General features: G+C 49.3%; 2 protein-coding genes across 2 annotated transcripts in view; one reads left to right on the plus strand and one right to left on the minus strand.

Annotated features, from left to right (window-relative positions):
- The window catches only part of ctnna2 (catenin (cadherin-associated protein), alpha 2), a 413,128-nt gene that overhangs the window by 94,859 nt on the left and 291,148 nt on the right, over positions 1–27,121 (minus strand). The window lies entirely within an intron of this gene.
- Positions 23,674–26,616, plus strand: lrrtm1 (leucine rich repeat transmembrane neuronal 1). The gene is made up of 2 exons (XM_036516448.1): positions 23,674–24,577; positions 24,951–26,616. The coding sequence occupies exons 1-2, from the start codon at positions 24,550–24,552 to the stop codon at positions 26,573–26,575; spliced, it is 1,653 nt and encodes a 550-aa protein (XP_036372341.1). The 5' UTR covers positions 23,674–24,549; the 3' UTR covers positions 26,576–26,616.

The raw sequence follows: 27,121 nt of genomic DNA on the forward strand, positions 1-27,121 counted from the left end.
ATTAATATTCTCAAAGCAGTCTTCTAATTACCCCTCACGCCTTTTCTTCTCAATATGGCCCTTTGAGCGGGTGGAAGCACTCTTTGAAGACTGTGATGAAAGCTGAAATAACCTTTATTTTAACTGCCATATGATATTACATCATTAAATTTGTGTATGAATTTGTTTTAAGCTGTGAAGTGCAATTAACGGGGTGATTCATCTTAAAGTTTAAATGGGACAAGTTCAAGGGTCATTCCCATCCCCTCCGAAAAACACACACGCACGCACACACAAACACACACACAGACATGCTCGCTCACACATATCCCCAGTGTTCTGTTTTCTAACCCCACAGAATCCAGGTGTGAGCACACAGCCACCATCTGCTCATCCTCATCATATCAAGCTCATGAAAAACACCTGGGAATTCTGGGATTGAGGAGGTCTGGCCTCTAGTAACAGCATGTACTTGAATGGGGAGGGGGAGGGGCATTTTTTTTTTTACCACTGCCTTAAGCCAAGGCTGTCCTCTGAAACAGTTTTGGGTCAGCACTCCAGCTCTCTCTCTAAATTGTTTGATTCAAACTGAGATTGCCTGATGTTCCAGGTGTCAATCGGGTTAAGAAGCTCCTCTGAAATTCTGAGGATCATGCTTGTGTGGGACCACAATAAACACCACTGTCATATCCAATTCCTGAACAGAGCGCTGTCATAGCCAATCACTAAACAGGGCACAGTGCCAGCCTGGTAGAACAAAAGAATATCGGTGAGTATGTATGGTTGGCTTAAAGAGAGCATCACTATGCTCCTAATAGGTTATGGACGGCCAAATGCAGTACTCCAGCAGTAATTTCCAATGATCTTCTTCAGTGCCATTTACAATTTAGCATATACTATCTTCTGAAATGGATTTTTATAAGATCAATAGGGGTAGCAGATGGTCAAGAACTGACCAATGACAAACACACTCATAAACAAGGAAAATGTCGCTAACACAACATCTATACCAAAATCCAATCAGATTACATATAAACAGATCAGATGCATGTCATACCAATATGGGTAGATTTGAAATGGGTTGACAACATAGAACTCATCCTTGTGTAATGTACAAGCTACAGAGCACTACGATAGACAACCTTTCCAAACAGACAACAGATGCTCTGACTTGATGTTTCAAGTATGAGTACTGCAAGCTAATAAAAGCTTCTGTTCACTGAATATGACGGTGACTACTCTCATAGTCTATTTGAGCATGATTGCTTTAAAGTAAAGGAATGCATATGTTGCTTGTAAAAAAGCTTTTAGTGTAATGACTCAAACCTTTACGAATGTTTTGCCAGCCTGACTTACAGTGAAAGGGAGGATCTCTGATTACTTCTGTCAAGACAGAGCTTTCTTAATTACTAGGCATGTTTTGTATAGTTGGTGGGTTCATAGTTTGCTTTTAGTCTTTTTTATGATATCTATCTGTTCCCCACAGGTCTGTCTTTGAGGGGTTTAATCCAGTAAATTAAATGACGATGAAGATGATGAAAATGATGATGACCAAGACATCTAAGGAATCACGGTAACTATTCATAAGACTACTGTATTCAGTAATACATGCTCATAGACTTGATTGCTGTTTACGAATTGCACACACATCTGAAAACATGGTGCCAAGCAGAAGAACAGTATGCAACAAATGAAAGTGTGTCATGACTGCTATCAACTATCAAGTAATTCTGCTGCATGGAGGACCGGGGTCTTTTGCATATCAGGTATTTTGTTGGAGGCTGTCACATGTGGTTGTAAAATTCACTGTTTTACTCAGACTGAGTGCTTTGTTACCTTACAGTCCATACATTGCTTTCATTTTTAAAACCAGTTCTAATTCACTCTGCTTGCACAGGGTAAAGAAAGCTATTTGTATTCAGTAATGCAATTTGCAGTTTATACTAATCATCTATAAATCTTGCTAGATAAGGTCATACACCAAATGAATAAATAATGATTTTTCTAACGAGGTTCCTCTGTTTATAACGGTTCGTTATAACATTTATGTGTGGGGTTGTAAAAGTGGAAATGCACCAGTTTATTTATAAAAATGTAAAAAGAAACGATTAATTCTCTTTATGTCGAAATCGAAATTCAGATTGGCTTTCCCTGCTGTTGTTGTTTTTTTTTTTCCCACGAAGCCTTGAGGTTAACGTTTTCTGTCACAGCAAATGTGTTTGTCACTATCAAGCTATAAACATTATTGTTACCCATTAGTCTTGAAATTGCCTCCCATCAAAAAGGATATACCCCAAAGAACACTTTATGCCGTCGCTCCCCGAACCTACGGCGGGCACATTCGCTGCCGGTTACAGGCAATTTAAATGGCATTTGTCCCTAAGTCGGCACGAAGCTGCCTTATCCCCAGGTGGCGGGGGTGACGGCAGAGCCTAATTCAGTCTGCCTGAGACAGCGTTCTGAGCTGGAACCTTCCAGAGGCAGCCGAAACACAGACGTCCCACCCTGACTCAGACCGGCAGGCTCCGAGACCTGACCCTCCCCGAAGATGAAGGCTGGCGTCAGTTCGACCTCTCGCTACAGAGGTGAGCGACGCCACCAGCTCAATGTGTCCCCTGCAGCGTAGCTTAGGGGCTTGTAACCAAAAGGTTTCTGGTTCAAATCCCTGCTGGGGCACCGCTGCTGTACCCTTGGGGACTGTACTTACCCCACAATTGTTTAAGTTAATATCCTTCTGCATAAATGGAATAACATGCAAAAAAAACCTCTAACCTATGTAAGTCACTCTGGAAAAGAGCGTGTACTAAATGCCAATAAATGTAATGTAATGTAATGTAAAGTTAAAAAAAAGACCCCCCCCCCAGCACAGGACCAATGTCCTGAAGCAGGGGGTTACGCTCAACGCCGAATATAAACTGGTAGAACGGCCGAGGCGCTGAGCAGCTGTTGTGCTGAGGAAAAACGCCGCGATCATTTGTATTGGCTCCACGTGCTGGGCTCGACAAAAGAGGGCTGCTTTGTCCCTCTGCCTCGCTCAAGGTTGTGCGTCAGTGAGCCTGGATCTGCCTTCCAGCCCTGGCAGATCTGTGGATGTGACACCATCTCTCTCACCTCGCCCCGAGACGCCTCGCGTGTGTCATTTGTGCTTGAAAGGTGGCGTGTGTGCGTGCGTGCGTGCGTGCGTGCGTGCGGGCTCGGAGTGTTAAGTACCCTGCAACTGAAAATAAAAGACTACATTCTAACCTCTTTTTTTAGAGCTCCCCATTGGGGGGTGGGGGGGTGGTCATACATTCTCGACATTTTTTTACAACATTTTAATTTTGTAAATTGAGCAAAGAGGGATAACTCTCCAGCCCCCGGTTTAATCGATAATTGCACGTGGCTGTTGAAATTGCCCTCATTTTCTTTTTGTCTTTACGGAGCTTTGAGGGGAGAATCTGTAAAATATCTGTGTGCAGATGACATCGATAAGATTGTTTCTTCTTTTTTTTAACGACTGCACTCTTGACCTCTGTAGATTATTGTGATTTAAGACTCTGGCATTGATCCAGTTCACAGTTCACATGTTTCACAATGGGACACAGCAGTATAATCGCACAAACACCTCTCACGGAGAAAGGAAGCCCGGCCGTGGTCAGAGGGGTATCTCAAATGAGGCTGCGAAACGCTCACTTCAGCGTGTGTTCGGCCTCTCTTTCTGCACTGTAACAGCACATCAAGCCATTAGCATTCAACAATGCCGTCCTGAAGAGGCAGCTTGGGATGAGCCATTAGCTCTCCTCGGGCCCCTGCTCATGCTTTCACAGACGTAGATTTACTAAGGATGCAAATTCCCTCGGTCCCCCTCTCCTTAACACCATCCCCTTAAGACCCCCCCGCCCTGTGAGTAAGCATGGTGGTGTGGTGGTAAGGAGCAGTGCTTGCAACCCAAAGGCTGTTGGTTCGATTCCCAATTGGGTCACTGCTGTTGTACCCTTGGGAAAGGTACTTTTAACGCAAGTTGCCACAGTAAACATCCAGCTGTGTAGATGGATAACTTGTAAAGACTGTGAGCTATGTAAACCGTTCCAGATAAGAGCGTCTGCTAAGCGAATGTAATATAACAAAGAAAGCTTTTCAGCAATCACTTGAAACAGAGGCTCCTGTTTGGTTGCCAAGTTGGAGTCATTCCCCTTGAGAGTGATTCATGTTCTCTTCCTCCCCTGAGACCACAGATGTTTATATAGGCTTTACAACTTGAACCAGGTACGGAAGAGTCACTCCGGCAGGAGTGTATACACCCGAGTTAAGCACCCACGTTGAATCATAGATGGACACAGGACAATGAAAAGGGACCTCTTGTGCTTTTCTCAGGTCCTGTCAGTGACAGCACAAATAGCGCATGTCAACCAACCAACTCATTTCCACATCACACTGACTTACTGATGCAAACCGCAACAACCACCAGCCAAACAATTCACAGAAAATGGAATATACTGGTTTCCTGCATCTAAAAACTTTTTTTTTTTTTTGTCCTGCTTGAACTCAACCATTTTTACTCATGTGGGAATTTCCCCCTTTTACATGGGTAGTACTAGGAATGCCTTCTTACTCCCCGACTGCAGCTCGGTTGGAGAGGAGACCCAGCGATAAATGGAACCGGTAATGGAAGGAGAAAACCTCTCCCACTCCGCTGAACCCGTGCTGCGAGGGGGAGTTTATTAGAGCATGTGGCAGTTACATCACACAATGTTTAAAAAGAAACAAAAAAAAAAAAGACATACCGTACGGTCCTCTTGCTTGAGTTTACATTACGCAACGTTGCATATTCGCTCAGACCCCCCCCCCCCCCCCCCCCCCGTCTGGTGCATGCTTGCAGAAGACGCATGGGGTGCCATTAATGCAGCTGGGTTGTTACTGAAACGGTTCACGTCCAGAGCTCTGCTCAAGGACATGCTACAGAGCCTCAAAGGCACAACGGCAGATTGGACCCGGTGGCCTACGGGTTAGAAGACCAGTTCCCTGACCGGTAGTCCACACAGATTAGAGGATGTGAAGAATTGCACTGGCAGCGCAGGAGTATGGGTATGCGTGTGCGTGTGTGTGCGCGAGAGAGAGAACAAGCAAGAGAGAGAAACTCAGAGACTGAGAAATACAGAAGGATGGTGATGGTTCAGAAGACCATTTCTCTGATCGGTAGTCCACACAGATTAGGGGGTCATCAAGAGTTGCACTGGCAGGCAGGACTACGTGCGTGTGCGCGCGAGCGAGCGAGAGCGAGAGCGAGAGAGAGCGAGAGAGAGAGAGAGAGAGAGAGAGAGATAAACAGAACTACAGGAGGGACAGTGCACACACACAGGACACAGCAGCTAAATTAAACTCAGGTGACAATGAGAGGATTTTTTTTTCTTTCTTTGTTCCCGCCGAGCATCCATCTCCCCCTCAGATCAATGTGTTAAATGATACCAATTCCGGCTCCTTGTCAATTCAATTAGGGAACGTGCGGCGCAATTACAGGGCAGGACAGCGATGCTGCCACGCGGCTTTCGCGGGAGCCGTCCGTGCCGCCTCCTGCCGGTGAACGGGAGAGAGAGAGAGAGAGAGAGAGAGAGCACACTCGATCCATGCGCGGGAAAGGAAGCCGTGTTACGCCGACACCAGATAATAAGGACCCAGATCCTAATTAAGATATGCTTCCAGCTTCCCCTGTGCTCTCCTGAGCGGGGAACCGGTCGGACAGAGGCTCAGCGTAAATAGGTAGGAACTTCATTCACGTTTAGTCATTGAGAAGACCGTCGTATTCAAATAAGCTTGCAAGGTAGGAGTACAAAGCTCTTTTAATAAAGGTGCAGGAGTAATGGGACAAAGTCGAATCAATTGAACCTCAATGTGCATCAGTACCCCTCACCTTACTGTGATGGTTAGTACTGCTGCTACAACTAGCATTACCGTGAATACACAGTTACTACAAAAATAAATTCCAAAGTGCGACACTTCAAAAGCACACGTGTATGTAGCAAACCTGAAAGCGGTCAGCACCGCTGCAAGTGAGATCCAAACTGATGTTCTCAGCACAGAGCTAAATTCTAGCTGCCAACGTTGTTACCAGTTGAGCTAAAGGCAATTTTCCCTTAGTTCAATCGACAGCAATGCTTGCTAATCAAGTCTCAGGGAGTGATGTCGCCGTTGAAACTGCTCCGCTACCTGCTACCTGACTGGCTTTACACAGGACTTTGAGGAGACTGGTCTTCAGTCTGCAACAGGGGATGGTGAACACCTCAGCAACCATGACCACAACAGGAAGCTCATTTCATCACTTCAGGGCCAGAACAGAGAGGACAAGACTACAACCACACAGGGGGGGAAAGACAGCAAGGGGGCCCTGAATTTACAGAGCAACTTATTACAGTTACAGCTGCGAAAGAAAGGACAAGAATAGCAAACATTTAGTCTACGTCAGCACAGAGAGGCACAGAGGAGGTTTTGGCAGTAATTTCTGTCATTATTCTCACTGGACAGAGGGTTTTTCAGAGCTCAACGACTGACCGCAGCTACCAACTGTGAGGTGTGAAGGCTAAAGGATTTCAACTTTCACGACAGCTGAGGCAGTAACACTCACTGAACACCTCCAAGTTGTCATCTTTTATTCTCTTTCTTCTGTCACGCTTCCAGAAAGTTCTCCTCAAATGGCACCCCATGAAGTAAAGTGTGTCCTTGTGCATGTAGAGAAGCTGACACTTCTCTTATAAACGAGTGGAAAAGAGCAACAGTTTAAAAGAAACCAATAACCTATTTTAAAATACAACAAAGACGAAGACCAACCTACATCGGCAGCAGAGACAAACCAAGCCTTCTCCCGCTCTGCAGCCAGCTGTATTTAATTTACCTTCAATTAGTCAGGTGTGGCTCGTTAGCCAATAAGATGGTCCTTATACAAATTAACACAGGTGAACACAATTGACAAGTGATTAACAATTAATAATTAGGTTCAAGGGAGAGGTGGTGAAGGCTCTACTTCACAGTGCGACTATAACACATATTCCGTTCAGTTGAACAAACATGCATTTTAAACGTGGTAAATTATGGTAAATGCGATTAAGCACAATTACCAATGAACAAACGTGTCAAGATTAAATTCATAGCACCAATTTTTGTCGCTTCTTGTGACAAGAAACACAAGCAGCGGTGCTTTATGACAGGAGTGAAATAAAACATCTGTTTTTACAACACGCATGAGTAACTCCATTGCTGAAACTACAAAGGCAAAACAACTTTGTTGTTACAACAGAGAATCTTTCTGTAAAAAAGTCACTAAAACCAAACAAAACGGCCCAGCATGTATTGAAACAGCTAGATACAAGTATGAAAAAGATTATTTTTAGTGAAGTCAAGTGAGAGTCTACCTCGAAATGGCATACCAGGAGTACATCAGTACGTGAGCTTTATCAAAATACGTAATGCCATTCCTTAGCATATCAATGGGGCAGACTGTCAGATAAGACAAGGAAGTGGATATTCATTTAGAGAAGAGTGGGGGGGGGGGGGGGGAGAGAGATGAGGATGGGGGTGGATGGAGGAGAAGAGGGAAGGGGAAGAGAGAAGGGGGGAAGAGGGGAGACAGGGAGAGGGGGAGATGGGAGAGAAGAGGGGAAAGGGGGGGAGATGGGGAAGACTGTGGATCCTCTCCCTCTCTCTCGAGAGAGAGGCACCAGGCTGTTCGCAGCGGGAAGACGAAACGAATGATGGCACAATTAGGCAGGGCAGGCACAATTACGGCATGCATCTGCGCCGCCGCGGCACAGACCGGCCGTAAAACAAACCGGGCGTCACCGGCGTCAGAGCGGCGGGATTTACCCACCGCCGCCACTTCAGCTCAACACCCCAAAAAAAAAAAAAAAAGGAAAAACAAGCACGGGGCTCTTCAGCGTTTATGGTGAGTCTTAAAAGGGGAATTATGGGCAATTGGGGAACCATCTGCTTCATGGGCTTAATTTGAGGAAGACGTAAAGTCGGGAGGAATTTTTCTCCCTCCCGCCCCCACTTTAAATAACACAGCGCATACCCCGGCAGCCCGTCCCCGTCACAGCACTGTCTCTGCCCAATCCCACACAGCTGCTGGTGCCACCTTCGGACGAGCGCTTTGTTTTTTTCAGTTTCTCGCCTGCTGTGGCAGCATGCTCTGTGTGCTTTAGGATGAGCGTGGCGGACCTTGTGGCTGAACCTCTCCTCACCCTAAACGCCAGATTCCTGCACGCTTCCTCAGTCATGCTATCCCTCTCCGCGGTCCTGTCTGCTCATGTTTGTGTCAGGAGGAAGCGAACCTAATGCAAACATCGGCATTTCAGATTCGGCGTGTGAATCTGGAAAACTTTCAGCACTTTTCACCGCTCACAAAAAAAAAAAAATGATTATGATATTTTTGATTACGATGATGATGACGACCATGATGATGATGATGATGATTATTATTATTATGTACCAACTTATGATGCAAGTGCCCGCTTCCAACTGATACCAGAATAAGTAACATGTACAGTTGCTAAGGAAGTGAAAACCTTTAATCGAGCAGAAGCCTGCGAGAACAGGGAGCGTACCGAGGCCGCTGTCTGACTGAGACCCAGCTGTGCAGCTCCACCGACAGCTCCGATTACAGGAAGACGTTCGTGCTTAAGCTCAGGAAGCCAGCTGCCTGTGTGAGGGGGACCGCAGCCGCCAGCGCGGAGTGATACCGCAGCACCGTCTGCGACCTGCGTGCGCGTGGGGGACACCGGGCAGCATTATCAGGCTGTGCTGTTAGCTTGGATGCTTCCGAGAATAATGCGGAACATACACTGTGGTGCAAATATATATTTACTGTGCATTTAAATTAAATGAATCAAAAGCAAAATTGTGCATTTTAAATATATGTGTGTGCGTGTGTGTTTGTGTGTGTGTGTGTTTGCGTGTGTGTGTTTGTGTGTGCGCACGTTTGTGTGTGTGTGTGGCTGTGTAATTGTGTATATTGTGTATGTATATATATATATTATATATATCATATAATCATAATGGAAAATGCTGGATGATGTACTCTCAGCTGGGAGAGGGTTATCAGGCACACCCAGCATAAGTGAGGCTACAGAGGCCTGTGCAAGTGGCCCTGCTGGCCCTGATGGATGAAGGTCCCCCAGCTACCTGCTCTGAATGGAGATGGAGGAGGAGGAGAGGAGAGAGAGGGCCAAGAAGCCCAGGATCCGAGTGGCTCTTTATAGGGCTGCAGTGTTAGCACACAGATTGAGTGGCGTAGGATCGGAGTTGCTCTTCAGGGGGGTGCTCTTTACCCTGACGCTCATTGTGCCGTTTGAAGTTGTTGAAGTTTGCCGTTCGAAAGTGTATCGTACTAGTTGCCCTTTAGGCTGTAATTGTAAAAATCTGATAGTACTGCGTCCTCAAACAGACCTTGCTCTCAGCTGAGAACTGTCTCATTGTGGAACTGTACACATCCTGTCCCCGTACTGTCGCTGTACCTACTGTATGCACTTTTGTAAGTCGCTTTGGATAAAAGCGTCTGCTAAATAAATAAATGTAAATGTAAATGTAAATGCTCTGTTAGTACATCGAAGAGCTTCAGATCCAAGCATCTCTTTAAAAGGGTGCTCTGTGGAAGCACACATCGATGACCCCGGTATCCAAGCAGTTCTTTAAAGTGACACGCTGCCACCACAACACACACGTGGAGGAGGGCACCAGTGGCAGGGCAGCAGGAGAATCCCAGTCTCCAGTTTAATAAGTGTCCCTCCAAACACATGGGGACATGCAGCATACACACACACACACACACCTGTGGCCTGTCACAGAAAGCACAGCAAGGATGGCTCTTACACGGTTTATAAGAGCGTAGGAGAAGCCGTAGGACAGCAGGGCCCGACACACAGGGCCATCCACAGGCTCGCTACGGCTCCTCCAGACAAGCAGGGCACAATCCCACAATCCCCCCCCGTCCTTTGCACATCCTCCTCCCTGCATACCTACCTCTTGAGCGTGGATTGGGGCGGAGTGCTGAGAGATGACCGCCCGGAGCCCGCGGGCCCCTCTGAGATATCGCTCTCCTCACCGAGCCAGACAAATCGGATCGGCGCATCCATTAGTCTGCGGCCGGCGCCTGACCCCGGGGGAGTGCTGTACCCTTCAGCAAGTTTTTAATGCAGATTCGCCCTGCAGCCGCCGAGCGCCCCCCCCCCCCCCCCCCCCAAACCCAGCCTGCCACGCGATAATGAGGAACAAACCACTCAGCGGCGACTGGGCCGGGATCTCTCCCCGTGACCCCCCCTCGTCCCTCCCCCACGGGGCTCCCCGAAGATTGCTCGCTGTCAGAAAAGGCGACAGCCACCGATCGGGGCAATTCCCGCCCCCGCGGGTGAACCCTGCTGTAGTTAAAAAACCCATATAGGATTAAAAACAGAGCGGGCACCAGCAGCCTGCAGGGATATGATATTGCAATTTTCAGCTGTGCCTTAGCCACCCCTGTCCCTCCCACACACACATACACACACACACACACACACACACACACCCACAGACCCTCACAAACACACACACATACAGACATGCACACATGCACACACGCACACAGACCCGCACACACGAACACAGACGCACACAGACCCACAAACACGCAAACAATGTTTAAGTGATGCCTGTGATGTTCATGACATTTCAACCACATTTCAGGCTGTCACAACCCCTTCAGAACAGGCTGTGCTGTGCTGTGTGCACTTTAAACTGCGTCAGCCTGTGTGGCTTTTCCACCCGAAATACAATACATCAACTGCTGAACTTCACGCGCAAGTAACAGAGGCTGCTGCTACTTTGCAGAAACCAACAGACTGTTGCGTTTAAAAGAAGGCGGGTTAAAGAAGAACACTGTGAGCACTCCGGGAATGACTCAACCTTTGTTTTTTCGTTTGGCCCGGCTTCACGTGGGCAGTGTTCGCTGTGCGCTGCAGGAGAGCAGGAGATCTCCATCAGCGCGCAAATGCCACGGTGCGATTCGGAGGAAGATACGGGACGTGGACGCGTTCTGCGTTCCTCTCTGCGGGGGCTGGGGGGGCAGCGGACCCCGGGCTCCGCTGCTGCTGCCGGAGATACGCAGAGAAAGTGTTGGCCTCCTCGCTCTTGGCGGGTTCCTCACATTCGACGGCTCGGAGGAGTGATTATCTCTCTCGCTAACCCGTCGCCGAGCACGCCACTCAATCAGACAGCCCCCCCCCCCCCCCCCCCAAGAACTCGCAGTCTGGCGGCCCTGATTTCCGTCTGAACGACGTTCTCAAAGCCCATTGTCCTGTCAATTTGGCACATTACAAGGGCCTTAATCCTATAAGGGTACTGTTGGAGCGTAGCATTCGTCCTCTGTGGGGAGAAAAGAAAGGCTCAACGTGACAGAAAAAGAATACACTCCTTACATACTTATATGTACAAGATAACTATGAATAGATGTCAATGCAACGCAAATCAGAGATTATTACTCACAGAAAATGTGATTGTCTTCCCCTCTAAAAGAACGCAGTCTTGTACATATTGCTTGCTGACATGCATCTTGGAGGCCGTGGGCATACCCAGCGCAAACTTACTGCCAACATGTAATCAAGCACAGATCATGCGCAGAGGGTTAACGTGGCACGGTTCCTGCTTGTTCTGAAGATGTGGGCGGCTACGTTCATACTCACTTATTCAGTAGGAGTCAGAACTGTCTCCAAAAAAAGGTCACTTTTTAAATAAGTTACTAAGCCCCTGTTCATATCCAGGGGGACAAATGTTATTTCAGGGCTCAGCTGGCAGAATTGTCTCCCAGAGAAATGACGCAGCACTTTGCCTGTGTCAGTGACAATATGACTGCACTGGTGAAGATAGGCACAGCTGCTGGGAGTTAGGTCTCTGGGCCTCCTACACCCAGTATCTTCCCAGTTCAGACAGCTATGGATACCAGTGTCTCTGAACTTTGATCTGGAGTAGTCTAACCCCCTCACTTAGGGGTTAAATACTGGGTGCTTCCGGTGCTTAGTATCTTCCCAGTTCAGATATCCACAGATATTGGGGGGAGGGTCTCTGACCTTTGACCCAGAAAAGCATAGACCCCTCTTAACGTATCTTCCTTAATTCAGACAGCCATAGATTCCGGGGTATCTCTGAACTTTGACCCAGAGCAGCGTAGCTCCCAATCTTTGTTCTTACTGGGGGTCTCCAGCATTCAGTATCTTCCCAGTTCAGACAGGCATAGATACCAGGGGTCTTTGAACTTTGACCTGGAGTAGTGTAGCCCCCTCTGTTAGTAATTCTTGTAAGACAGTGGGGATCTATCGCACAGAGTTCTTTTCCAGTTTAGACAGTCTTAAATACTAGGGTGTCTCTAATCTCTGACCTGGAGAAGCATAGCCCCTCTCTTAAAATACTCTGTCTCTCCAGCACAGAGTGTTTTCCCAGTTCAGACAGCCAGAGATTTAGGGGTTCCCCTGCAGGTGGGGGGGGCTGACCTTAGACCGGAGGAAGCAGAGCCCTCCCTGTCGGCGCATCTCGCTACGGATCGCGCTCGGCTCCGGCGCCGCAGTGCCAAGCGGAGGAGGCGGGATGAAGAGCTATTCACCGCTCCTCTGCCGTCACCCGCTGCTTGGCCCGGCGAACATCTGGCCGGGGGCGTGGCCGGAGTTGGGAGGGTGGGGATGGGGAGTCCCGGCCAGCTGGTGGGGCTCCCCGAAGGCAGCAGTGAGGAACGGCCGTGGCAGCGCCTCACTTCGGGGGACGCCCGGCAGGGCGAGAGCAGCAGCCCGCACATGGCCGGCCAACAGGAGGGGGAGGGGGTACAGGCTGCTCCGCCAAGGGTAAGCGTCTTAATTAGCGCGGCGTCCCTCCGAGGGGACCAGGCGAGAACAGACGAGGGGCCGTGAGGCCGGGAAGACACAGCACCTGCCAGCTGGCTACTCAGAACATCCGTCCAGCGCGACGGCACAGAGAGAGAGCTCCTCTCAGTGCGCCCAACCCCGGGCCGCCGCCGCAGAGAACGCTGCCGCTACGTTTCATTAACGTCAGGGAACGCTGACTCTCTCCACTCTGGCAGCGAGGGGGATACTCTGATTAGGAACGGAGAAGGACTAAAATAACGCAAAACGGCACTCGAAATCTTAGCCCGTCGTTTCTCTTTCCTCTCTGTCTGCCTTCATAGAGAATTCTGACAGATTCCCTCAGTGTGCGAGCACGCTTTCTCTTGTCAGAGGAACGAGGCCGCATTCACTGATCTCAGATCAGACAGCCAGAGCGTCTGCGCCGTCTATCCAGGCAGAACTTCAATCTGGGAACCACCGGGCTGTGAACAGAAACCAGCGAGAGCCTCCTGCCAGAGTTTTAGGGCTTCGCAATTAATGTAAATGGAGATGCATTAGTTATATTTTTAGATATGCATAGGCTTGCTCTTTGGGTCTTGTTTTTGTTTTCAGCTGTCATATTCCATTCACCGACTAGGAGACACAATACATGATAATAAAATGTCTCTTTCGCATTAAGTAGATAATCTCGATCCTGCACATTGCCAGAACGGTTGCGTAAGCTTTGATAAATGCATTAAACATCCAGTAAAGGGCTTTCAGATGAAATAAAAAATGTATGTATATGTAAAAGGAATATGTAAAAACGAAGAAAAAAAATGTATAGAGTACATGTAATGTGAAGTTCATGTAACTCGGTAATGGAAGACACACAAGGTCGACCTTATTTACCGAAGAGTCTATAGAGAAATAAACATGTTCAGTTCTTAATAAGGACAGTAAATAGCGGTAACAATCAACCGATACCATTCGCTTCCTTTAAATCCTTGAATTTAAGTAACTTTTTCAACAGTTATGTGGAGAAACATAACACTGGCATGTTTGACTGGACTGAAAGTCCAAACAGGGCTATCACATTACAGACATCCCAGCACGGTTGAGTTTGGGATCACACTGCTGTTGCTCTGGCAACAGAGCCACAGTGAGGAACATGTGGACAGGTATCAGGGCCTGTGATCTAGGTGTGTGGAGGCAGAGGCGAGCAGAGATGTCCAGGGGGCACCTGTTACCATGACAGTTAGGGCCAGCTCTCTCGGACACATCAGAGCCTGTGACTGCAGGGTGTTGTGTGGGGGTGGGTGTCGTGGCTTTGGTGGGGTCTCCTGTGTGCTGTCAGCTCCTGACCAGGCAGGAGGGAGGCTGCAGGCACCCAAACCCACCTGATCAGAGGGATGGGGGCGTCCTGACACCACCGCCCCAGTGCTATGCAGTGACTTGCGGAGTTTAACCCCTGGCCTAACAGAGAGAAAGGGGGAAGGGCTGTCCCCCTCGGCTCTTCTGTGGGTAACACGACCACCCTAATGACAGGATGACCTGGAATCAGGGGAGCATGATTAGGGCCTACAGCTAAGGGCCTGGGTCTTCAGCTTGGCATGCCCCTCATCAGGCCATGCTAACTGCCTGGACCATGTTCCAGCCCTACAGCGGATTCATCTTTAATGCATACTAACAGTGATATCAGCTTAATAACCAGGACTGAAGCCCAGAACTGAAGCACGGGCAGCTTGGACCTTCACGAGTCACATGGTCTTGGTCACTGTGCTCATAAGTCACACAACTAAGAGAAGGATCTCACTGTGAGTAGCACAGTGTAGCGTTGTGGTAAAGAACAGGACTTGTAACCGAAATGTTGCTGGTTTGATTCCCCACTGGGGGACTGCTGTTGTACCCTTGGGCAAGATACTTAACCCACAATTGCCCCAGTAAATATCCAGCTGTATAAATGGTAAAGTTACTCTGGATAACAGTGTCAGCTGTCGCAAATGGCCATAACATTGCAAGATGTAGAGTAGTGACAACGGTGTTGTTGAAGGTGAGAGAACAAACCTCCCCCCCCCGCCCCCGTCTGAGGGGGGGTGGAGGCCAAAGGTCAGAGTGGCGCTGTCTGCCACGTTCTCTGATGCAGCACTGTTAATGACGCTCACCGGACACGGGGGTCGCCAAGGTCATAGGTCGCAGGCACGGAGCGATCAGTCCCGGCTTCAGCGGAGAAAAGGCCATCTCGGCGCTGTCACTGGTGGTATAAACGAGCAGAATCTGCTCTCATTACAGCCTATTTCATCATTCGCCCAGACTGTGGTCTGAATGCGACGGGGCGACCCCCTCCCCCCCCCCGCCCCGCACCTGCGCGGAGCACCCCTCTCCCCGCTCCCACTCGCCCGCCTAACGAGGCCCGCGCCACATGTGGGGCGCTATCGATTTCCCATTTATCGCCAGGAGGCGCTTGCCGGGGGAGGCGCGGGGCGGAATCTCAGGGGGCCCCCGCTTCAAAGTAAAAACACCCTTAAAGAGGGGTTGCCTCTCGCTTTGGGCTCTTCTCTCCTCTCCATCAGTACAGCTGCTGCCACCAGTACAGAAGAGGGAATGCCACACACATACATTTAAAATAAGTGTATGAATTTTGATTCAGATGATATCCAGTTATTCAGTGGTGCCGAATTAGTTAGTCCTGGAACAGCAGAATGTAAAGCCAGTATGCAACTTCTGGTCTTATGTTTACTTTTGTGTAAATAATGACTTTCTGTAAGGAGCCCTGCATTCACTCCGTGCTTTCAAGCAGGAAAATCAATCACATAAACAAATTATCTGTTATTTTATGCGCAGTTCTGTGGCTCTCCTTCATGAATATTGACTAATGGATTGGTATCGGAATGCTGTTAATTAACAAGGATTCCGATACCCACCCAGGTAATCAATTAGTGATCTCCCGATCGAATATTCAAATCAAGTAGTCATTATATTGGTTTATCCTTTCTTCTTCTTTTTTTTTTGTTTGTTCCACAGCGATGAGAGCGCAGCTTTTTTTTTGGATCTGCCCTGTAAACGACCCATGCTGAGAAAAGAGGGTCCCCCAAGCCGAAGGTGACCCCTCGGAACAGGCCGCCGTTTCGCCTCATTGGCCCTCCCCCGACAGAATGAACGTCGCCATCTGCTGGAGGGCGTTTATTATTACCGGATAAAAGACAAGCTCTCCCCCCCACCCCACCCATTTGCCCCCTGCTCATGAGAAGAAAGGCCACGACTCTGACGTCAGATGCCAACCCCAACCCCACCTGCCCCGGGCTCTGAGCCTGCATCAGCACCATCTCTGCATCATCTCAGGGGACCATTAACTACGCTCCGTCCTCTTCTGCAAAGCACTTCATGGAGCGAGACTCATCTAATTCGATAATGTATCTGAATAATCAGAGATCGGCAATTAATTACAAGCCCCGAACAACTGCCCACCCCCCCACCCCCACCCCCACTCCCGCTTCCCACCCTGGTCAACTAACATGGGACGACACAGCAGAGAGATGACAGGAAATAAATTAATATCAAAAGCAAATTAGCAGCCGAGAGAGAAAGGAGGCTAAACACGTCAGCATCACTTTGTTTTGTTGTCGTCCCTCCCTGTCCGTATATCAATGCAGCGTTTGCACAAAGCATCTTTCCTCAGAGGGCACGGCACAGCAGCAGCGGCGGCGGCCTGACCGGGCCGCTTTTTCCCAGTGTCACGTTGGGGTCGCCCCCAACCCCCCCACCCCCGATTGTCATTAAATGCTCATGTTTGCAGATGTGAGGCACGTGCGGCGGGGGGGATTAGCCGCCTCCGTCGGCTTGATGAGAAAATTGTTACAACTTGTTACGAGGATTAGGCTCCCCCAGTGATATCAGCTGGATCAGGGCGCGGGAAAGAAGGACGGCGCCGCGCTAATTTGCGTCGTGTCATGTATATTGTATAAAGGACAAAGGAGCCGCGTGCGGCTCACTCCGACACAAACACAGGAGGCCACGCTTTTGGATTTTCCGCTGCAAGCAGCGTCAAACTCGCGCCGATGTGTAAAAGCACGAAGAAAACGGAGAGGCGGAGTTAGAAAACGGAGTTAGCGGGGAGAGAGTCGGGGATGACGGGCTGGACGCCCTCCCGTTCACTCCGGGTCCGCAGCGCTGATCAGGGGAGGTGACGAGATGCAGAGGATCATGGGAAAACAGGTGGGGGGGGGCAGTCGCACGTGACAGACGCGGCGAAAACGCGTGTCCCCCGCGTCAGACAGCTTCTGCTCATCGGAAAGAAAAAAGGCGCAGGCTAGACTGCTGACTGCCTGGGATCGGGCTCTGGAAATAGCTTAATGAGAGAGCCGGATCAATACGCCGCTACCTACCGGACGTGGGGGAGGAAAAAAAAAAAAAGAACAGGAGGCATCAGCTCGTATTTGTCACCACCTTATTCTCCCATCAGTTCTGATGCAATCACAGGTTCTGATGGGGATGGAGCCTGGGTGCAGCTATCAGCAGAGAAGGTCTGAGTTATGACCATTAGGTACCTGCCATTACAGGGCCTGAATCTTTTATTAGTTACACAAAACTCTCTGAATATCAAAAGTTTTTTTTTAAATGCATTTATTACAAAAACAAAATAATAAACTCATGCATTGTGTCCATTCCAAGTACAGTAAGTGCTACTTGGACTCTGTTTTGATCTCCTTGCTAAAGGCTGTCTAGACAAAAATAATGTTCTCCATTCATTTCTTTCAAAGGACCAGCCAGAGATGTACCATTTTTAAAGCCATCGATATGACTTGGCTGGGAATCAGGCCTATAGCCTTCCCGGAGCTGAGACAGATACTAGCCTTCCAAACCAATCCATACTCTGTTTGGAAGACTATCCACTCTAAGCTTGAGCTTTCGAGCTGCGAGAAACCGCATAAGTGCGGTGTTTTCAAACAGAGTAAATCTCACTTGCAGGGTGCTGTGGTTAAAAACCTAATGCTCAAGAGAACATTCCGGCAACATAATAGGATATCGATTAAACATATTCAGAGCAAACAAAACATGTTATAGTAGTGAATAATTGGCACCAGGTTATTTACTGGTGTTGCTTTGTCTTCTGTGCTGCAGGTTTCTGTTTACCGGTCTGGTGCGAGGCACACACATGACACACAGGGGAAATAAAGATGGATTCTCTCGGTTAAATCACCACCCGCTCTCCGAGAATAACGTGGGGTTCCTCTGCCAAATGAACAAGGTATTTAGCTATGACATTAAGCCTAAAATAACCGAATATCCCCTACACTGAGAACATGTTCACGCAGATCAGTTAGGAGCATTTCAGAGACAGTCATGACAGTGATAACCAACGTAGGTTGTAAGTAGAGCAGTGTGTAAATAACCTCATTAAAATACCTTTAATGATGTCTGGAATGCAATTTGGAATGCTGTACTGCTTCTGATTCCGCTCAAAGAGTGGATGAATGAATGGGTGGATGGATGGAGGAATGAATGAATCAGTGGGTGGATAGACAGATAAATGAGTGAATTAGTGGGTGGATGGACAGATGGATAAATGAATGAATGAATGAATGACTAGGGACAGGGATGGATAAGTGGAGGATGCTTGTATGGATAAATACACAAACGGCTGAATGACATTGATTTGCTGAGATATAAATATGCACCGTGGGGTATGTGGGGTTATGGCTTGTGACTCCGAGCCTGTGGTGCATGGAGTTCTGTGCATGCACATGGGAGCCAGCGGTCCTCCTCTCAGCCTCCCTCCACATCCCGGCCCCCGCCTTGCTGTCAGAGCGGGGCGGAGCACCTCGGAACACGACGGCGTGGTGTGAGCGGATGATGCCCACATCCTCCGTCAAAAGCGCTCGCCTCTCCGTGGGGGTGACTCCTCCTCCCGCGGGCTACGTTAGCGATCATGCTCATTACACCCCCCCCCCCTCCCCCAAAAGAGCCACGTGCGTGTAGGCCACCATGTCCTCCGGGCTACACTGATAGCGTGACAGCGGAAGCCAGACGGGGCCCTGTGTGATTCACCAAAAAGTCCCCGAGTTTATTCACTTTCATTAGTTCCACCAAGATGATGATTTAATTCGATTTTGTTTCATTTGTTCTGCTTTTTAATCTGTGGATTTTTGTCTTTTCCTTCCAACCCCCAAAACCCTTCTCAAACAGCGACTGTTCGGAGAGCTATCTGCAGCACTGAGGAAACATCTTCAGACCATTCACCAGGACATCCACCCACCTTTCGCCCTCATGTTGGAACAAATTACACAGATACAGCATTCTCATTCGCTCAGCACTTTCTCCTCTGGTCTGGTCATTATTATTATGATTATTGTTGTTATTATTTTCTTTCTTGCATCTTGTACATCATTGTTTGTGTACAAACAATGGTTCTTGAGTGCTATAGGATAGATTGTCTTTCATGTAATGGAGAGCACCCTCCGCAAAATGTGCACTGTTCCTAGGAGGGTTATCTTCTGTACTTCTTGGATGTTTATGTTCCTTGGAACCCTACTGGTAAATTTTTCCAGGCCTTTTTTTACAAGTCTTAGAGCTCCTATAACCACTGGTATAATCTTATTATTATATTTATTATTATTATTACCAAACAGTGTATGACTGCAGAAGAATTAGTGTCATACGTCAGAAAGCAACAGTACGCAGCCGGGGCGAGGCTAGCGAGAGAGAGAGCGACTCAAGGTTATCTTTTAGGCGCGATCGCTATCTGCGGCCGTCTGCGGGGCAGACGTGCACCTCCCTGCCCCAGCCAACCTCTTAAAAAGTCTGAGGAACTACTGGCCCCTGACGCTGGCCTCTCTCCCCCCTGTCCGACGCGTCCGGCCATTACAGCCCACAAACTCATTAGCTGATGGCACAGCCATTTATTACTGTTAGAGAGGAGATGTGGGGAAGAGGAGGGCAGAGACAGAACTGACTTTAAGATGTTCGCTCCCTGCTCCCTGAGAATGGTCATTCCCCCCCCTACTCCACATTTTATCCTTTTTACTGCCATATGCTCTGCAACCAAAGTACAAGCACATACAGTACCAGTCAAAAGTTTGGACACACGTACTCAAAGAAGGGTTTTATCTTTATTTCTACTATTTTACACATTTTATAATAATAGTAAAGACATCAAAACTATGAAATTATGGAATTAAACTATGGAATTATGCAGTGACCAAAACAGTGTTAGTTAGATTCTTCAAAGTAGCCAAAAAATATTTTTTTAATTTTTTTTTTTGGAAAGAAATTCCTACATAGACAAATAGAAACAGTGAAGCTGATGACAAAGAAATTTCAAGCATTTAAGCACTACATCTTTAGATCAAAATGTCTTTAAATGCATGTTTCCCACTATCATAATCAGGTGTTTCCAAACTTTTGACTGGTACCATATGTGCTGCCCATTGCAAGGCTTCCAGCACTGTGTCACAGCCTCCCCCATCAACCAATACAGACGAAGGCATTCTTCTTTATGTTGATGCAAATGCATTTATTAATTCAGCACATCCATGTGGGAAATTAAAAAGCAAATCACCAATGCGGCTGGGAAAAAAAAAAAACAGGCTTTGTCAGGGTGGTTCCCTGAGGATTATGGGATAAATCAAATAGAAACAATCCAAGAGAGAAGGGTTCCAAAGGGGAATTCAGCTCTGTGGCACCCAAGCAGTGCTCTTCTCTTTAGAAAAAATTATTCAAACTGCTCAAAAAACAAAATGATGGATTTCACACACAAATTGTATTTACTCCACTGACAGTTATAAGGGATGTCAAACTGGAGTTTAATAAATCAGTCATCTTGCCCTGGTCCGTTCAATTCTGTTGGCCACAGGTAACCCAAGAGAAAGACTGAAGCGTATTTGACCTACTGTTGAGTTCTTACCTCACACAACAGCGGCTGCCATCTTCCTAACCCACTCGGAGGACTGGGGCTAAGCCTCAACACCACTGAGCACCGCTGAGCACCACCTTTATCTCCAGCTGCAGTGATCTGCTGAGATAGCTTTCTCTGACACTCATTACTGACCACCACAGACCACCAGGTAGATATGCAACAAGGTGCTGTTTTGCATTCGATGGTTTCAGACTTCACGCAGTCAGCAGAGTGCTGGGGCAGACAGAGGTGGTCAGGGGATTTGTGGGAGGACTCAGAATGGCGTTCACAGGTGGACACTACAGACCTGTGGAGGGGGGCATTCACACACCTCCCCTGGCAACAGGTAACACCTGTATACCCATCTACACCTGCCCATCCAAACGAAGACTGAAAATACATTTTGTTCTGATTATGAGTTTATTCCTAGCAAGGAAGCAACGCCCCCATCAAAATCCAACAAATACAAGCTATGCAGATGCATATTATCTTTTTTTCTTTTCATGAATCCAAGAACAGAACAACAAGAACGAGAACAAAAACCACTGAGCATAAGAAATCCAAGCAAAATGCTAAAGCCACTGCCTCTTTGGTGGATTCGATGATATGAAAAACAACAATTAGTTACACCTGGTAACACAAATCCTCAAACTGATCTCTGTTCAGATCAGTCAAACGGTAAGCTAGGCGCCTCGGCCCCACGCCTCCTAACATAGCAACAGGTATGCCGACCGTTTATGGCGGTAAGTGCATTCTCCAGGGGTGCGTGAGACTGCCCCCTTCACAAATCATTTCTGCATTTTTCCTCCACACGTCAGCCAACAGGAAGCGCCCGTGTCACCCGCTGACCCGCGGATGCTGACGGACCATCACTCACTGCACGGCAACCGTCGCCCGCGTCAACCGTTTCCGCCCGCCTCTCGGGAACGGAGTGGCCCACGCTCTCGGCGAAACGGCGAGGGAAAGAGTGGCACTTCCATTTTCGGGGGCGAAAATTTTTCTGAAATTTGAATAAATCTGAATATCAGATAATAATAATAAGGGCAGAAGAAGGAAAAAAAAAACTGCGACTGAGCGCGGCGTTCAGAAGCGCGCGGTGAAGGGGCTGACGCACGCCGGCTTTATCAAATGCAAATTCTGCCTGTTTGTTTTGCTCTCTTTGCGTCTGCTGTGAATCAACTGGTACAATGAAAGAGCAAAACAATCGATGAATTGAGCAGAATTTCAGCAAAACCCAGGAAAGAAATAAGTAAGTAAGTAAGTAAATAAATAAATAAATACATAAACATTCGCACCTGCAGTACGAAATGTTAAGATCGGCTGCTGGAGATTCAGCATTCAAAAAAGAAAAAAAAAGGAACAGCAGCAACAACTAAAGCCTGAGAATGGATCCCTTTCAGAGTGGCTTCTTCCATTATATGCTAAGCTTCTAAAAAAGACAAAGAAAAGATCCCTGATGCGTCTGGAGCCCACTTCCCTATAAAGTAACACCTTCAAAACACACCTTCCATCCCCCTGGGCAGAGGCTGGCAGGGCCACACGGTGCTGGAATTATTGGGTCAAAACCAATCTGAAATCCTGTTAAAAGAATACAAGATGAGGGTTTGGTTCACATGTAGCCATTACCGCTGACAGTGGAATAACTGCTGTTTCATGTAGAAGAAGAAGTGGAGAGAGGAGAGAGAGAGGGAGAGAGAGAGAGAGAGAGAAGTGGAGAGAGAGAGGGAGAGAGAAAGAGAGAGAGAGAGAGAAGTGGAGAGAGAGGAGAGAGAGAAGTGGAGAGAGAGAGGGAGAGAGAGAGAGAGAGAGGAGAGAGAGAGAGAGCGAGGAGAGAGAGAGAGAGAAGTGGAGAGACAGAGACAGAGACAGAGAGAGAGAGAGAGAGAGAGGAGAGAGAGAGCGAGAGAGAGAGAGAGACAGAGAGAGAGAGAGGGAGGGAGAGAGAAACATGAAGAGAGGGAGAGCGAGAGTGTGAGACGGAGGGAGAGAGACAGAGAGAGAGAGAGAGAAGTGGAGAGAGAGAGAGGGAGAGAGAGAGAGAGAGAGGAGAGAGAGAGAGAGAGAGAGAGAGGGAGAGAGAGAGAGAGACAGAGAGAGAGAGAGAGGAGAGAGAGGGAGGGAGAGAGAAACATGAAGAGAGGGAGAGCGAGAGTGTGAGAAAGAGGGAGAGAGAGAGAAACAAAGAGAGGGTGAATGAGCTTGTGTGAGAAGGGGAGAGAGAGAGGGAGAGAGAGAAAGAGAGAGAGCAAGAGAGAGTATGAGAGAAGGACAGAGAAAGAGGAAGAGAGAGAGTACGAGAGCGAGAATGTGAGAAAGAGTGTGACAGAAAGGAGGACAGTAAGAGGAATACAGATGGAAAGAGAGGAAGGGAGAGAGAGAGAGAGAGAGTGAGAGAGTGAGAGAGAGAGAGCGAGAGAGAGAAAGAGAGAGAGAGAGCGAGAGAGAGTGAGAGAGAGAGAGAGAGAGAGAGAGAGAGAGTGAGAGAGAGAGAGCGAGAGAGACAGAGAGAATGTTTGCTCGCTTGATGCTACAGAACTACAGAAAGGGGATGCACAGAAAACACTTTTCAGTCATTAGCCGGATATTAATGTGCAATAATGAGGAAACAGGGTTCTAGCAGCAACAGGAACGGGCAGAGACAGATAGATGGCTTCTTTCAATTCACTACAGAGAAGGTAGAGCAAGGAAGAGATAGAGAGAAGAAGAGAGACAGAGAGAGAGAGAGAGAGACAGAGAGAGAGAGAGATGGGGTGTGTGTTGGGGAAGGGGGGGGAGGGGGTACATGCATCATTTCTGTGCTTCATTAAAACGCTGGTTTAAGCCCGGCCCCTTTTGAATATGGAAATGTTTCAGATACTGAGTAAGAGCGAGAGAGTGGGAGAGAGAGAGAGCGAAAGAGGGAGAGGGGAGGAGGAGGAGGAGGAGGATAAGGGGAGGGAGAGAGAGAGCGAGCGAGCGAGCGAGAGAGAGAGAGAGAGAGAGCTCTGCCTGAATTGTGAGTGGCTTACGACACTCAGTGAACAGAAGGTGTTTCTGCATGCACTGGCAGAGCGCTAGTCTGCTGCGAGGGATCGAAACCGCTCCGCTCCCCAGCGCGCCAGCCCCGCGCCTCTCTCCCGCCACAGAGCAGCCGGAGCCCCCCGAAAAGAGAGGGGCTGCGATGAGAGCCACCCCACAGCCCGCCGACCGCAAGGAAGCAGCGAACAGACACCCGCTAACGGGGGACCATTAACAGCAAAGGAAAAAAGGGGGGAAGGAATACAGAGAACCCCCCCCCCCTTCAAAAATAATTACATAAAGCTACATCTCCGTAAGATATGAGTCTGTCACCCCGTCGGAAAATGAGCCGATTCGCTGGATTGAAGGCCATCAAGGTCAGCGGTCACTTCAAGTGACGGACGGTAATTCGCGCTGACAGATCGGAGGAGTCTTTAGCAGAGGAAGAGAAAGAAAGAAAGAGAGAGAGAGAGGGGGGAAAAAGAAAGAGAGAGGGAGTTGAGGGATTTTTTTTTTTTTTGCCCCTGCTTGCCGCGATCGCCACGGCAGCCGCTGCGGAGGACCGCGAGCACGAGAGAGAGAGAGAGAGAGGAGAGAGAGAGGAGAGAGAGGAGAGAGAGAGAGAGGACTGTCCTCCTATGAATGCAGCCAAGGGAGCACTCACTCCTTCGCAAGTCCGCTGAAAGCTACTTGGATTCCTTCTTTCGCTGGGCGCTTTTGAGGCGAGGAGAACCGAGGCATTGTAAACCTGCCAGGATCTGCTGTCTTGCTCGAGCAGGGGGGCGGAGGGGGGGGCCCCGAATTCGTACCACAGTGGGGTCTTTTTTAGATTCGCACATAATTAGCGCGGGGCACAAAGGGAGCGTCTGAATGGAGGATGTGAGCCTTGGGCGCAGGGGTGAGTAGGAATCCTTTCATATGAGATCGCTTCATGAAGAACGCTTTTTTTTTTCCCGCCCCCCCCACCCCCTCCTCTTCTTTCTCCTCTCCTTCTCGCTCTCTGATTCCTAACATGAGCAAAGTGACTCGCCTTTTACCCCTTTTATTTCTTTTATTTTTGGAGAGGCGGGATACCTCCTCGCTTTGAGTAAACACATACCCGTGCCAGAAAGGGGGGAAAAAAAAACACAACACAAAAAAATATATAAATATATATATATATATACACAGAAACGGAGCAATTTCTGCCCCTGGGGGTGGGGGTGGGAGTTTACAAAATATGATGTAAAAAATTTGGACGGTTCAATGGACTTTTTCTCCACGGTCCGCAGGGATATTCATGCTGATGGATTTCCTTCTAATTGGTCTGTACCTGAAGTGGCTGGTGAGGAAGCCCCCCGGATTGATACTGTGCTCCCTGGGAATCTTTCTGAAAAGCGTTCCTGTGGTGGGGGGCGTCTGCCCCAGGCTGTGCCGCTGCGACAGCAAGCTGCTATACTGCGAGGGGCTCAACCTGACGGACGTCCCCCGCAACCTGAGCGGCGCCACGGGCCTGTCGCTGCGTGAGAACGGTCTCTCGGAGCTGCGCGAGGGACACTTCGCCGGCCTGGCGCAGCTCACCTGGCTCTACCTGGACCACAACGCTGTGGAGCTGGTGGAGGAGACCACCTTCGAGAGGCTGCGCAGGGTGAAGGAGCTGGACCTCAGCTTCAACAGGATCGAGAGCCTGCCCAACGGCACTTTCCGACCCCTGCCCAACCTCCGCATCCTGGATCTATCCTACAACCGGCTGCAGGCGCTGGAGCCGGACCTTTTCCACGGCCTTAGGAAGCTAACCAATTTACACTTGCGCTACAACGCCCTCAAGTTTGTCCCCGTGCGGATCTTCCAGGACTGCAGGAGCATGCAGTTCCTGGACCTGGGCTACAACCAGCTGCAGAGCCTGGCGCGGAACTCCTTTGCCGGGTTGTTTAAGCTCACCGAGCTGCACCTGGAGCACAATGAGCTGGTGAAAGTCAACCTGGCCCACTTCCCCCGCCTCATCTCCCTGCGCACGCTCTACATGCGCAGGAACAAGGCCACCATCGTGGTCAGCACGCTGGACTGGACCTGGCACTTCCTGGAAAAGATCGACTTCTCCGGCAACGAGATCGAGTACATCGAGCCGCACGTCTTCGAGAGCGTGCCCAACCTCAAGTCCCTGCAGCTGGACGCCAACAGGCTGACCCACATCGACCAGCGCATCCTGGACTCGTGGACTTCCCTCGACAGCATCACCCTGTCGGGGAACGAGTGGGAGTGCAGCCGAAACGTCTGCGCCCTGGCGTCCTGGCTGAGCCGCTTCCAGGGCCAGCGGGACAGCGCCCTGCTGTGCGCCAGCCCGGATACCGCCCAGGGCGAGGACGTCCTGGATGCCGTCTACGCCTTCCAGCTGTGCGAGGATCCGGCCGACGTCACCACGCAGCTCTACACCTTCACCAAGGACAGGGCCAGGGGGCACACCTACCGGGGGCCCACCCGAAACCCCTACGAGCCGCGGGACGCGGAAGGAGGGGCGGACGGGGACGAGGGCGACGAGGACGGCGAGGGGGAGGAGGAGGCGGCCACCAGCTCCTTCGCGGTGACGGTGGCGGCCGACGACCTGGAGAGCACCATGCAGATCCACAAGGTGGTGACGGGCACCATGGCGCTCATCTTCTCCTTCCTGATCGTGGTGCTGATGCTCTACGTCTCCTGGAAGTGCTTCCCGGCGGGCGTCAGGCAGATGCGACAGTGCCTGGGCAGCCAGCGGCGCAAGCAGAAACAGAAGCAGACCATGCAGCAGATGGCGGCCATGTCCGCGCCGGAGTACTACGTCGACTACAAGCCCAACCACATCGAGGGCGCCCTGGTCATCATCAACGAGTACGGCTCCTGCACCTGCCAGCAGCAGCCGTCCCGGGAGTGCGAGGTGTGAGCGGCGGGGGGAGGCGCGTGCGCGCCACACAACCGCGTGACCGCGTGACCCTCCACGCGGCGTGGGGGGGGGGAGGAGGAGGAGGAGGGAAGTGGGGGGGAAGGGGGGAGCTTCCGGTGGAACTGGTGCGAGAGGATCCTTAAAAAAAAAGAGAGAGAAAGCATAGCTCCTCTCCGCGCTGTGCTACGCTACGCTGGCGTACCCCGGATCTGTGACCGTGGATATATTGCCGATCTGGACCTGCAGCTGCTAATTCTGGGACCTGCTGGACTTTGATGCAGAAACTTCAGAGACGGGGGAGGCTTTGGTGGTGATGAGGATACTCGCGCTGAGGGTGGATATTTGAGCTTTAATGTGTCTTTCTACGTCAGGATACTCAAACTGTCTTAATGGGGCAGCCAAAACACACCGTTTTTATTGTGGTTGAAAAAAAAAGGGAGAGAAAAAAAAAGAGAAAAGGGAAAAAAAAGGGGGGAAAATCAAACCTGTGTAAAATATGTAAAACCAGAAATGCAAGAGTGGAGAGAGAGAGAGAAAAAAAAAGAG

Source organism: Megalops cyprinoides, chromosome 22, assembly GCF_013368585.1.
Source record: "Megalops cyprinoides isolate fMegCyp1 chromosome 22, fMegCyp1.pri, whole genome shotgun sequence".
Classification (NCBI taxonomy): domain Eukaryota; kingdom Metazoa; phylum Chordata; class Actinopteri; order Elopiformes; family Megalopidae; genus Megalops; species Megalops cyprinoides.